A 14,377-nucleotide genomic window follows, 5' to 3' on the forward strand; every position below is an offset into this window, starting at 1 on the left:
TTTGTTAGTCTCTAAGGTGCCACAAGTACTCCTGTTCTTCTTTTTGCGGATTCAGACTAACACGGCTGTTACTCTGAAACTTCAGGTTTTTCTGCAATTTCATACCGGAGCTCTGAGCAGTCATACTCCTCTCTTACATACAACGCAACTCCCCCACCTTTTCTGCCCTGCCTGTCCTTCCTGAACAGTTTTAGACCATCCCTGACAGATGAATGTCTAACCTGTTCTTAAACACCTCCAACAGTGAAGATTTCACCACCATCCCAGGGAACCTATTCCAGTGCTAAACTCTGCTTAGAGTTAAAAAGTTTCCCCCAGGATCTTAGATTTCACATTTTAATGTAATATCAAAGTCAAAACTCAATGACTCAAAATCACAATGTTGACATGAAACATTTGTTTTTGCTTTCCTGAAACGTTTTATTAAGGCAAAGTTACAATAGAACTTTAACATAGTACATCGCACGTTACTTATCCAGGATCAAATTAATGTTCAGAGAACCAGGCTAAAGATTCTGGTTTGTTCCCTGGGCCCTCTTCTGCTGACTGTGCTAGAAAGTGCTAAATACCTGTCCTCTTTTGGGTGCTTCTCTTGTGTACATACTTGGCATTAAAAGTTTTTAACATTATCACAGAATAATAGAATTGGAGGCTTAGAAGGGACCGCAAGGGGCATCCAGGCTAACCCCCTGCGAAGATGCAGGATTGTAGAAATGACATGCTTTCATTATAGAAACGGAACATTTCAGCATGGACTGGGAGCCTTATTTTCTGAGCATAAATTGCCTCACCCTTTGTCAGTCTTTCCTCTATCACAGCTTCTTCTCTAGGATCAGTCAGTGCTTTTTCCAACCCTTGTCGCTAGTATCTCTTACCCCCAAGAGTTCAAAATTGGCAAGTCCGGGCCCACTCAAAATTGTGAGATTGGCTTAAAAAAATCACAAGATGTGAAAAACCAAACCAAACCACTAGGGTTTGTTTGTTCACTGTTTTTAGAGCCTCTAACGGTGGGTTTCCCCAAAGCCTAGGTCTAGAAAGTGATTTCTGCCAACAAAAGCTCAGATTCTCAGAGTCACATGACTCCAGGAGCTCAAGACTTTAAGAAACAAACAAACCCACCCTCATGAGACGTGCCATAAAATCATGTGAGATTTGGGTCACTGAGTCTCACCACTGCCAAGCCTCACAGTTTTATGCTGAATCTCATGGGGATGTAAATGGCTACATGTAAATGCATCTATCTCGGACCAAAGAATGTCTGCCAGACTTGGAGGATAGGGGACCCTCTCCATAGAAGTAGTGACGCTCAGAAAGATTTTGGTGGTGGATAATCAGCTGAACATGAACTCCTGGGGCTTGTCTATGTCACAGGTGCTGTAGCTCTGTTCCTGTAGCACCGTGTGACAAAGTCTGAACTCCATGAGACGTCAGACTTGGTGACTTCAGAGCAGTTATAGCCGCTTACGCCACCCGAACTAATGCAAGAGACCAGAGCAAAGACCTGTGCACTATTGGTGGCATTTTAAAACCCGTCTCATAGTTTTTAATCCAATCTCATGATTTTTAAACCCATCTCACAGTCGTCGGGCTGATCTCACGATTTTTACAGCAGTCTCATGGCTTTCAAACTAATCCCATGATTCTAAACCAAAACTCCTGATTTTTAAACTCAACATCTCGATTTTTGAAGCAATCCTGTGGACTTCAGGCTGATTCATGACTTTTAAGCCAATCTCGTGATTTTTTTAAAGCAATCTCATGAATTTAACGCTGATCTCATGATTTTAAAGCAATCTCACAATCTTTAGGCTGATTCATGATTTTTAAACCAGTCCCACATTTTTAACCTAGTCTCAGGATTTTGTCAGGCCTGGCTCATAACCACTGGCTGCTTTGGGCTGGCCCCACCGCAGTGCCCCCATCCTAGTCCCACGCAGATCAGCACCCCCTGGGTGCCGCGGCGAGATGAGGAGAGGCGTGGCTGGGGCGTGTGTTTGGTGGGTTATTGTGGCAGGCGTGACACTCTGTGAGCTCTCAGTCTGATCCGATGCACTTCCTCCCTATGGTGTTCCTCACCCACTGGGCAGCTTTGCAGACATTGGCGTAGACGCCGGGCCGTCCCGGCAGGGCACAAACGGACATCCCCCAGGAGACCACGCCCTGCAGCTGCCCGTTGCAGACCAGTGGGCCTCCTGAATCCCCCTGCAGAGACAACGTGGAGCCATCAGTAAAACACAGCCATGCCCCCAGGGCCCACACGCACACACAGAGAGCAGGGCCCACCCCCTCCAGCAGGGGGTGGCAGGGACAAACCCACACACACCAGCACTCATACCCTCCAGCAGGGGGTGGCAGGGACACACACGGACACAGGAAGTGTTTAAAGAGCAGAAATGGTTTCAGGTGGTCTGAGCTTCCTACACCTGCGCTGGGGATCAGACAGGGACAGGAGCTGGATGAAGCCCAGCCCTTAGGGCTTGGTGCGGCCGGATGGCAGATCGGCTGCTCTTCCATGGGGCATGAAGGCTGGCTGGGGTCAGGGGCTGAGTGACGACGGCCCCTCAGTAGCAGAGTGAGAAGCATTTGCAGGTTGTAGGGGATAAAGAGTATTGAGCTGTGTGAGTTCCTACACCCAGCACCTACCCCGCTCTCCGGGATGTCCCCTTACCTGGCATGAGTCTATGCCACCCTGCTCCACGCCAGCGCAGAACATGTTCTCCGTGATTATGCTCCCATAAGTGCCCTGGCACCTGGCCTGGCTGACGCTATAGACATCTGCACACCGCATGGTGTTTGGGAACAGCCCTGGGCAATGACAGAAAAACAGGAGTTCATGAGCGGGGAACAAGGTGCAAGAGAAGAAAACTTGGTGTAAGAGCCTCAACTGGTGTAAACTGGCACAGATCCACTGGCGCCAATGGAGCTACGGCCGATTGACCCCCCCCCCCCGGGATCTGGCCCCACTGACTCCAATGGAGCGACGGCCGATTGACCCCAGCTGGGATCTGGCCCCATTGACCCAATGGAGCGACGGCCGATTGACCCCAGCTGGGATCTGGCCCCATTGACTCCAATGGAGCTACGGACGATTGACCCCAGCTGGGATCTGGCCCCATTGACTCCAATGGAGCTACGGACGATTGACCCCAGCTGGGATCTGGCCCCATTGACTCCAATGGAGCGACGGCCGATTGACCCCAGCTGGGATCTGGCCCCATTGATTCCAATGGAGCTACGGCCGATTGACCCCAGCTGGGATCTGGCCCCATTGACTCCAATGGAGCGACGGCCGATTGACTCCAGCTGGGATCTGGCCCCATTGACTCCAATGGAGCTACGGCCGATTAATTCCAGCTGGGATCTGGCCGCATTCCTTTTCCAAAAAGGGAAATTTCTGATGAACAGAAAAGCCAGAAAAAAATCCTCATTTCAGGTCAAACAAATCCTTTCATTTAAATCCAGTATTTTATGTGATATTATAATATTTCATTGTGATTTGAAGCACGTCTGTAATGTTTTTAAATTGTTTTGAAAACAAAAGGAAAGGAAAATTCAAAAGGAAACATTCTGAATAGAAAAAAAAAATCAAGCCATTGTGTCCCAGTGTTTTCAGAATATTTTTTTCTGAAATGAATGAAACTGCCCCGAATTTGTGGGACACTTTGGTGTTGTCGAAGCTGCGTTTTTCACTACAAATCACTTCTGTTGAAAAATTTCTCCAAGGAGAAGCCAAGAACCCTTGACAGCCAGTTAACGAGGTCTCCTTAAAGAGCTTCCACCCCCTCACCAAGCTGAGCCCAACCTCAACCCCTCCCTCTACACCCCAGCATGCCATACTTCGGGGGGAACTGATGGTGCCCCATCCTGACACGATGCATCGTGTTCCAGGAGAGGGACAATGGGTAGCCAGGTTGACTGTGTTCACGTAGCTGTTGAGTTGAGCTGGTGCATCCAACTCCAGAAGCATGAAGTCATTGTCATAACGGCGGAGGTTATACCCTGGATGCACAAAGAACTTGCGGATTCTTCGTATCTGTTCTGTGCCTTCCTTCGCCCGGAGATTATAATTCCCCAGATGCACCTGCAGGGAGCTGCATGGAGAGAGGACAAAGGAAGAGATCAATGGGCGGCAATTCAAAGGTCGTATCTGGCAAGCAACTAGAATTGGGCCAATAATGGATTTTTCAATGTTGGGGTAGTCTCCGAGATCTCATCAACTTGATTCCCCAAGAACTCAGTTTCACTCCAATCTCCTGTTTTTCTTGGCATACACTTAGACTCCTCAGAGCTGATCAGAGTCATGTGTAAGGGGTGGGTACAGGGCACTCACACAGATCCGAAGAATACAAGTATTGGTTACTTTATATACAAATTTAACCCTATTCTGATGCATGCATCCTCCATTTTACATGAAATCATGCACTTTATGGTTGGTCCAGTTATTTTCAGGCCCACTTCCTGTGCATGTCATGCTTTGTTCTCATGCCACATGTACACAGTATATTTTGTTAGTTTTCTCCCTGTCTGAATAGTCTCCTTCCACACATTCTTAGCCATTGCTGCTGACACAACTATTTCTTGCACCTGGTTTTACACAGCTGAAATGAACAATTTGGTAAAATCGTTCTGAATTTCTGGGACATTTTGATGTTATCAAAGCTGCAGTTTTCACCAAAGATCGTGAATTCCTTGTCCTTGGCTTTTGAATGGGGTGACCAGTTGTTCCAATAACATCAAGATCGTCCCAATATAAAAGGTTTGTGCAACTCTACCTCCCTCCCTGAGCAAAAGTTTCCTGGTTTTTCACACGTGCTCATCCTACTTTTGGGACGCACTTAACACGGTTATTTTTATTTTTGCCTTGTCCCGGGTTACTGCGGCTCGCTCGTGCCAAGTTAAACCAACGTGCGGGAGCAGTGAGAACCACAAAGAGTAAATCTGGGTCAAAGAGTTTTGAATTTTCCAGTGAATCAAAAAGTCAGGGGAGAAAAGTTCATTTCGATCATCACGAGACATGGTTGAAAGAAAAAATCTCAAATTGAAAATCGAAACGTTTTGAAAATGTCGACATGAGATATTGCGATTTTTAAGGTATGATGTATACGTTTTAATTAGTTTTCCAAACACAACAAATATACCAGCTTCATCCTAACACACAAAGAGAGTTGGGAGAAAAGGAGGGGAAGGGAAGGACAGATCTATCTGCAGGATTTGCAGTAATTACAGAGATATAAAAAGACAGCCTGAATTGCTTTCAATTTTTTGGGCACTCCCCTTCTGCGGAATGCCAGGCGTTCATTCCAGGGTTTAAATTCTCATCGTGTATTTCCTGGAGCTCCCCACAGCCCCCCTTCATTTGGGGCTCCGGGCTTCAGCTGCAGGGTGGGGGTTGTGACACTCTGCACCCCATATTCATCATAGTGATATGATTATGCCATGAGTATGACATAATTATTGTGCATTCTGTACAACACGTCATGTGAGGTGTCAATGGAAAATGTCTGCTTTGCTAAATATGATTATCCTGTTTGTAGGCATGTAACATTTTGTATCTGGAGTTATGAATATTGATTATGTATCTGTATTTCAAATGTGTTTGCTCCTGGGGTAACACCCTCAAGGCAATTTGCTTCTAGTTTGGCCAGCACAGTGTGAAGGAACTATTCAAGTTGAATGGCCCATCAAAGAATGCTTAACTCACATTGGACCGTGGAAGAAGCCTATCCACATTTGATGGACTTTTCTGAGGACATTCTAGAGCTCATGGCCCCTGTTATGACTCAAGGAAGCATGGGTGTGAGCCCTGCCTGTGGATGTTGGTGGGAGGGCAAGCCTGGAGGGCAGCTTGTCACATCACAGTGTGAGAGGGAATCCAGATTGGTCAAACAGAGGACTCAGCGGTACCCCAGTTCCAGTTTGCACCGGGGGGGGGGGTTGTCAGAGGGGGACTTGGGGCTTTAGCCCTGCAGGGTGCGCCAGGGTTCAGGGCTTCAGCCCCACGGGATGCACCAGGGCTCAGGGCTCCAGGCTTCAGCCACAGGGCCCCACAGACCCCCTGAAACCAGTAGGGGGCTGCAGACCCTCCGGTTGAGAACCAAGAGCATCAGACTGGAGTCAAGGGAAAATATTTCCCGGAGGTGAAAGTAAGACGGTCTGGTCCGGTCCAACGAATCGGCAAGAGCCCGCACTGACTTACCCGATCCCTGAGCGGCAGTGCGCAGCAGTTAGCACCCACTTGGGGTCTATCAGGCTCCCGCCACAGTAGATGCGGCCGTTCCTCAGGAGAGCCACCTGGTAGGGCCGCGAGCCAATGCGGCAGTCTCTCCCCCCAACGATCCGGTCTCCCTCTGAGGCTGCGTCTGCAATGGAGAGTGGCAAACAGCAGCTGAAATCAGGGCAGGGTGGGCATCAGCCATGTTCCTATGGATTGGCCCATGGCAGGGTGACCATGAGCTACCACTCGCACGCGGTCATGCCAAAGCCCAAGGTGATCCGAGGTTGTACCCGGCGAGGTATTTGCAGTAGTGATAGGGATGTATTCATAGCCAACATGTAGGGGAGCATGCAGGGTCAAGTGCCCTTCCCCCAGATTTCTGCTTGGCCTACCAGGAGGGATGGAGGCTCTGTCCTTCCCCGATGCACCTGCCCCCGGCACGCTCAGCCCCCCTCCCAGGTGGGGAGCGGAAGGGGCAGGACCAACCATGGCTTGTGCCAGCTGCTCCGGGTCACTGCTCTGTGCAGCGCGACGGCTGCCTGAGAGAGAGTCCGACAGAGGAGGTGGCGGCTTCCACTCCCCACCTGGGCCTGGCTGTCGGGGACAGAGACTGAGTGAGCGGAGCCCTCTCTTCCCCCGGCACGTTTCCGGCTTGCTCGGCCCCTGTCCCTGGCAGCCTGGTCCAGGCAGGGAGAGGAAGCCACCGCCTCCTCAGCCAGCCACCACACTGCACAGAGCAGCGACCCTGAGCAGCCACCTTCAGCCACGTGAGAAGCGGCTCTGTCCTGCTCCCGGTCCAGACTCCGGGCTCGGCTGCCAGGGACAGGGGCCAAATGTGCCCCCAATATTTCCCATGAAACAAATTCTGGGGAATTTCTGCGGCAAGAAAATCCGCGAATAAGCTCAGGACCCACCAAGATAGAACCTTTTGGTTTTGACAAAATCATCGTGTCATAGATATATGGGACTGGAAGGGATCTCCAGAGGTCGTCGAGTCCAGCCCTCTGAGGCAGAAACCCCCAAAATACCTAGACCATCCCTGACAGGTGTTTGCCCAACCTGGGCTTAAAAACTTCCAGTGACGGGGATTCCTTGGAAGCCGATTCCAGAGCTTAACTATCCTGAGAGTTAGGAAGTTTTTCCTAATATCTACTGTGACAAACCCAGACCAGTGGGGTACAGGAGTCTGGTAGAGGGCAAATATACCGGTCACTGGATGAGTAGTTTTCTGTTCCCTGAGTGACCAGAGCAGGGGCTGCACTAGAGTAATCAGGAACCTGCTAGAACCAGTTAAGGCAGGCAGGCCAATTAGGACACCTGGAGCCAATTAATAAGTTGCTAGAATCAATTAAGGCAGGCTAATCAGGGCACCTGGGTTTTAAAAGGAGTTCACTTCAGTTTGTGGTGCGAGTGTGAGGAGCTGGGAGCAAGAGGTGCAAGGAGCTGAGAGTGAGAGGGTGTGCTGCTGGAGGACTGAGGAGCACAATTTTCAGACACCAGGAGGAAGGTCCTGTGGTGAGAGGAGGCCATGGGGAAGTAGCCCAGGGAGTTGTAGCTGTCATGCAGGTGTTACAGGAGGCACTATAGACAGCTGCAGTCCACAGGGCCCTGGGCTGGAACCTGGAGTAGAGGGTGGGCCTGGGTTCCCCCCAGACCTCCCAATTGATCTGGACTGTGGGTTCTTCCGGAGGGGAAGGTCTCTGGGCTGTTCCCCAACCCACATGGTGAATTTCTGCGGCAAGAAAATCCGCGAATAAGCTCAGGACCCACCAAGATAGAGGAGGAACTTTGTCACACTACCCTAAATCTGCCTTGCTGCAGATTAAGCCCATTGCTTCTTGTCCTACCTTCAGTGGACATGGAAAGCAATTGATCACCGGCTTCTTTATAACAGCCCTTCACATGTGTGAAGACTGTTCTTAAGTCTGACCTCAGTCTTCCTTTCTCAGGACTAAACATGCCCAGTTATTTTAACCTTCCCTTGCAGGTCAGGTTTTCTAAACCTTTGATCATCATTGTTGCTCTCCTCTGACTCTCCAATTTGTCCACATCTTTACTAAAGTGTGGTTGCCCAGAAGTGGACACATTTCTCCAACTGGGGCCTCACTGGTGCTGAGTAGAGCGGAACAATTACTTCCCATGTCTTTCATATGGCACTCCTGTTAATGCATCCCAGAATGCCCAGAATGATATTGGGCTTTTTCGTAGCTGCATCACACTGCTGACTCATATTCCATTTGTGATCCACTATCACCCGCAGATCCTTTTCAGCAGTGCTGCCCCCTAGCCAGTTATTCCCCATTTTGTAGTTGTGCATTTGATTTTTCCTTCTGAAGTGAAGTACTTTGCAATTGTCTTTACTGAATTTCATATGAATTTCAGACCAATTCTCCAATATGTCAAGGTCGTTTTGAAATCTCATCCTGTCCTCCAAAGTGCTTGCAACCCCTCCCAGCTTGGTATCACCCATACATTTATCAGCGTACTCTCCACTCCATTATCCAAATCATTAATGAAAATATTGATTAGTACCGGACCCAGGACTGAGCCCTGTAGGACATGGCTAGATACACCCACCCAGTTTGACAGTGAACCATTGATAACTACGCTTTGAGTACGGTCTTTCAACCAGTTGTGCACCCACCTTCTAGTAATTTTACTTAGACCAACTTTTCCTAGTTTGCTTATGAGAATGTCATGGGGGACTGTGTCAAAAGCCTGACTGAAATCAAGATCTATTCCATCTACTGCTTCCCCCCCATCCAGGTTTACTAGGCCAGTAACCCTGTCAAAGAAGGAAATTAGGTTGGTTGGGCACAATTCGTTCTTGACAAATCCATGTTAGCTATTCCTTATAGCCCTATTGTCCTCCAGGGGCTTACACATTGATTGTTTAATAATTTGTTGCAATATCTTTTCAGGTATCAAAGTTAGGCTGCCTGGTCTGGAATTCCCCGGGTCCTCTTTGTTCCCCTTTTTAAAGATAGGTACTATGTTTGCCCTTCTCCAGTCTCCTGGGACCACACCTGAGGAGTGCTCAAAGATCATAGCTGGAGCAATCTCAGAATGATTAGCAAATTCCTTAAGGACCCTAGGGTGAATTTCATCAGGTCCTGCAGACTTGAATACACCTAACTTAGCTAAATATTCTTTAACCTGTTCTTTCCTTGTTTTGGCTTGAGTGCATTCCTCCTGATTGATATTATTAATTGTGTTGAGTATCTCGTCTCCATTAACCTTTTTAGTGAAGATTGAAGCAAAATAGGCATTAAACAGCTCAGTTTTCTTGATGTCATGAGTTATTAGCTCTCCTTCCCTGCTAAGTAGAGGACCTCCACTTCCCTTCGTCTTTCTCTTGCTCCCAATGTATTTAAAGAATCTCTTCTTATTGCTTTTTATATCCCTTGCTAACTCATTTTGTGCCTTAGATACAGGGCCGGCCTTAGCAAGAGTGGGGCCCGATTCCTGGGGGCGGGGCTTGCCGCTGGCAAGCCCTGCCCCCAGGAATCGGGCCCCGCTCGGACTGGGGTCACGGGGTTTGGGTCCGGGCCGGAGCCGCTGGGGCCGGGGCCAGGCCGGAGCCGCCGGGGCCCGAGCCAGAGCTGCCGGGGCCGGAGGGGCTCGGGCCAGGGCTGTGTGGGCCAGCGCCCCAGGGCCTGAGCCGGGCCGGGGGTGTTCAGCCGGGGCCGGAGCCATGGGGCCCGAGCCGGGCCAGGGGTGCTCGGCCGGCGCCCCGGGGCCTGAGCCAGAGCTGCCGGGGCCGGAGGGGCTCGGGCCAGGGCCGTGTGGGCCAGCGCCCCAGGGCCTGAGCCAGGCCAGGGGTGCTCGGCCGGGGCCGGAGCCATGGGGCCCGAGCCGGGCTGGGGGTGCTCGGCCGGCGCCCCGGGGCCCAAGCCAGAGCCGGGGCCTGAGGTGTTGGGGCCGGGGCCGGGCCGGCGCCCCGGGGCCCGAGCCGGGGCTGGGGGTGCTCGGCCGGGGCCGGAGCCGTGGAGCCGTGCTGGGGGTGCTTGGCCGGAACTGGGGCCGCTGCCCCGGGGCCCGGGCCGGAGCCAGAGCCAGAGCCACTCGGCCGGGGCCGGGCTGGTGCCCCGGGGCCCAAGCCGGGCTGGAGCCAGAGCCAGAGCCGCTTGGCCGGGGCCGGAGCCGCTCAGGCCGGGGGTGCTCAGCTGGCGCCAGGGCCGGGCCGGAGCCGTGGGGCCGGGCCGGCGCGCTCGGCCGGGGCCGGTGCCCCGGGGCCCGTGCTGGGCTGGAGCCAGAGCCGCCAGGGCTGGGGCCACTCGGCCAGGGCCGGACTGGGCCGTGCCGCGCTTCTCAGGAGCCCTCCTCGCGCCCCCCCCCACTTACTGTTGCTGTCGCCGCCTGCCCCTTTTCAGACTTCCCGCTAACATCTGATTCGCGGGAAGCAGGGGAGGGGGAGGAACAGGGGGCGGAGCATTCAGGGGAGGGGAGGAGGGGGAAGTGAGCTGGGGGCGGAGTGGACAGCTGCGGGGCCCCCTTAGGCGCGGGGCCCAATTCAGCCGAATCGGCTTAAAGCCGGCCCTGCTTAGATATGCTGATTTTGTCCCTACATACTTGTGCTATTCTTTTGTTCTCCTCCTTAGCAATTTGTCGATATTTCCAATTTTTTGTAGAACTCCTTTCTGATTTTCAGGTCATTATATTGCTCCTGATGGAGCTTGATTGGCCCCTTACTATGCTTCCTATTTTTCCTGCTCATTGGGATAGTTTTGAAATTGTGCTTATAATATTGTCTCCTTGCAAACTCTCCTGAACAACTTTTTCCCTTAGATTTTCTTCCCATGGGATCTTACCTACCAGTTCACTGAGCTTGTTAAAGTCCATTCTCCTTATTCTGCTGCCCTCACTCCTTCCTTTCTTTAGTGTCATGAAATTTATCTTTTCCTGATGTCTTCTCCCCAAACTGCCTTTCACCTTGAGAGTTGCTACCAATTTCTCCTAGTTGATAAGGAACCAGTCTAACATGCTCAGAACATTTGTGGATTGGGAGTCTATAACATATACTCACCATCGGCTTAGATTTGCTCGTTCCTTGGGCAATTTCCCATGCCTATGTGTCCTTCATGAATGAAATTTAAGATCCTGTTTTTTCCCCCTGAGGATAAATGGAAGCTTAACACACTTCCCTTTGAGGAGAACATTATCCACCACTGCAGGCTTATACGGCATAATGTTTAGGCATGAAATGTGTTTTCCATCCAGAATGTAGAGCATGCATCATGGATTCCAGTATCTCTGCAGTTGCACTTGATCACATGTCCCACATGCGAGATGACACACCATCTGAGTAGGTTGATGTGGAAGTCAACCTTGGAGGTGGTTTCTGGAGCCTGGCCTTGATGGGTCTCGGTTAGATCTTGGAAAAAGCATCATCCCACAATGATTTGACTTCCTGATGCGAATTCAACGGTGGAGTCATAATTCTGAAGCATGAGCGCTGGCATCTGAGATGGCATTCAGCTTTGAAATAGATTATTTCGATTGTGAATGATCCATAGATACAGCTGGGAGAAGCTTCAAGACAATGTCAGATTTCTCAGACTTTCCTTCTGAAGTGGTGTGTGTTTGGAGACTGCGTTTGTGAAGACGCTGGATGCTAATGATACAGATCCCCAGCTGCAGTCTTTGCCCCTAGCCCATCTTGCAAATTTTGCACAAAAAGGCAGAATATTGTAGCTGAGATGCATAGGACAATAGTCTTTTCAGTTCTTCATATTCACCATCCATGGTCCACTTCCATTCCACATCCAGTAGCAGCATTATTATCCCATGTGTTTAATTATCAGAGATGTTATCTATCGATTTTCCTCAAGAAAATTGGCATATCTAGTGCATGCCACACTAGCACAGGGTCCTTACCCAATAGCTACACCAGAGGATAGACGCTCAGGGGTACAGCCAGTTGGAAAATTTCCAATTGAACAGCTTTTTCATCAGAAAATGCCATTTTGTCGAAATAGAGACCTTACACAAGGAACATGCCAATTTCAACGACATTTTGTTTGGAAAGAAATTGACATGATCCGAACGTAACATTTCGATTTTCATTTTGAAACGACAATCTGTTTTGCTATTTTACAACCTTATTTAATTTATTTAAATTCGTTACAAATTAAAACTTGGAACTCAACACCTCAATTGTATCAAAATTAAACATTTTCATTGATCGGAAGTATTTTTTTTTTGAAAATTTCATTTGAAAATGTCAACATTTGTTGATGTGGTTCTGATTTGGAATGAAAATAAATTTCAAAATCACAGAATGTCTCGCAGAAGATTCTAGTTCCTGTCCAGCTGCACGCACAAATCTACAGGTGCTTGGAGCCGGATCCTTGCATTTAGAGAGGAAAGGCTCGTGGGTTTACACTTTGGGTCCTGGATCTTATCCCGGCAGACGAGCTAGTCAGGGGCATCATTAACATGGATGGATAGAAACTGTTTTAATGCACAATCAGGGTTTCAACAAAACAGAGCTTTTCAATTCCTGTGGAAATTTTTGATTTTTTTTTTTATTTGGAAATATTGCTGGCATGCTTCTGTGATGCTGCAATTTGGTGCCCCATTTTCCTCTATAAACCATGCGTCACAGAAGGACTACATCTCCCATGAGGCATCACAGCCAGAGACTCCCATAATGCCATCACCTTCCCTCACCATGACTGGGAGATGAAGTCCGACCACAGAGGTTGGCCAATAGAGAAGGATGGGGCCTTCAAGCCCCCATACTACAACTCCCATGAAGCATTGCAGCAGCATTTCCAGATCAGAATGTTTCAGGTTTGAGTTTTTTTTTTTTTTTTTTAAGTCCAATTTTTTGGGGTGGGGGGAGCAGAAATAATTTGATTTTTGGATTGGACAGTCGCAGGCTAGCTGGTGTTCTCTGCTAATGATGTGTACAATTTGCTTGAGCTGAATATTTGGGTGGGCAGAATTTACATATAAAACCAACTTGCTCAGGTAGGGATGATAAACTACTGTAGGCGGTGTTGGTATCAACACCTAGAGTCAAGGTTACCTAACACTTTCCATGATCAAACATTGTTTTCAGTGGCTGAAAGCCTTGCCAAACTTTAACTCTTCAGGTTGAGATTTTCCACACTTGCTCTCTGAACGTGCTTTGGAAAGACCCAGTTCAGCCATTTCCAAGAATGAGGTTCAGGAATGATAGGTCATTTTTACAATGTTCAAACAATTCTCCAACCACTTTTTGAAGTGCTCTAGTGCCTTGGTAGAAGGGACTTGAATTTTTGCAAAGGAATAGCCCTGGGGTCAGGGAGGTGCCTTTTGCTGTTCTCATGAAAATTCCCCCAGACTTGGTTAAATTATAAATCTCTGGAAAGCACAATTTACATATGCTCAGGAGAGCAGGGGGTTGGTCAGTGACTGGCATTTCTAGGCTTTACCGCAATACAAATAATTAAAACTGTAAAACTTTTTTCTTCCCATCAGAAAATGTCATTGTGTCAAAATGGAAAATTTCTGTGAGAATGTGTTGATTGTGATGCAAATTCTTTAAAAAAAAGTTTAAAACAAAGCAGTCTCCTGTTTGGACTGGGCTCCACAATCAAACTACATTTCCCATGAGGCTCACAGCCAGAGACTCCCATAATCTATTAACTTCTCCTCACCAAGTGGTGCATGGTGCTTCATGGGACAGGCAATCTGGCCAGGCCATTGGACACTATCGTAAAAAACGTTTTGATTTTTTAAAAATAATTTGTTGTTTATATGTTTTTCTTAACAGAATTAACATTATACTAGAAATGACGATCTATAAAAGTTATATATTTTGCTATATGCTTTAAATTTAAAGGCATCGAGATCTCTGTGAAACAGATTTTTTTTTTTCCCCCAAAAACATTTCATTTTTTGGGAAATTTCAAAATCCTTTCCTTCTGTGCTGATTCAGGACGCAAACAGATTGTGAAATCGTGGCTTCCTGCCTACTCTACAAACAATAAAGACTAATCAGAGATGAGGCCTGAACATATGAATTCCGTTTCGCAACCCATGGAATTGATAATGGGAGTGCCGGGAACTTTGCTTTTCGTTAGCAGCAAACTGTCCTAAGCAACTTCTCTGAGACCATCCTGGAAGGGCCTGTGGTGAAACTGCAGAACCTTCCCACCCAACCCAACTTTGACT

At 48.8% G+C, this 14,377-nt stretch overlaps 1 protein-coding gene across 1 annotated transcript in view; it reads right to left on the bottom strand.

The window, feature by feature from the left end:
* Window positions 1–433: 433 nt before the first annotated feature.
* Window positions 434–14,377, bottom strand: part of LOC117889168 (trypsin-3-like) — a 38,361-nt gene continuing 24,417 nt past the window's right edge. Inside the window, exons 3-6 of the mRNA XM_034793047.1 lie at window positions 6,197–6,359; window positions 3,838–4,091; window positions 2,669–2,805; window positions 434–2,202 (exon numbers count right to left, since the gene is read on the bottom strand). Of these exons, the coding sequence (XP_034648938.1) occupies window positions 2,035–2,202; window positions 2,669–2,805; window positions 3,838–4,091; window positions 6,197–6,359 (722 nt within the window). The 3' untranslated portion in view covers window positions 434–2,034. The remainder of the gene's footprint in view (window positions 2,203–2,668; window positions 2,806–3,837; window positions 4,092–6,196; window positions 6,360–14,377) is intronic.

Source organism: Trachemys scripta, chromosome 16, assembly GCF_013100865.1.
Source record: "Trachemys scripta elegans isolate TJP31775 chromosome 16, CAS_Tse_1.0, whole genome shotgun sequence".
In the NCBI taxonomy this organism is placed as follows: Eukaryota; Metazoa; Chordata; order Testudines; family Emydidae; genus Trachemys; species Trachemys scripta.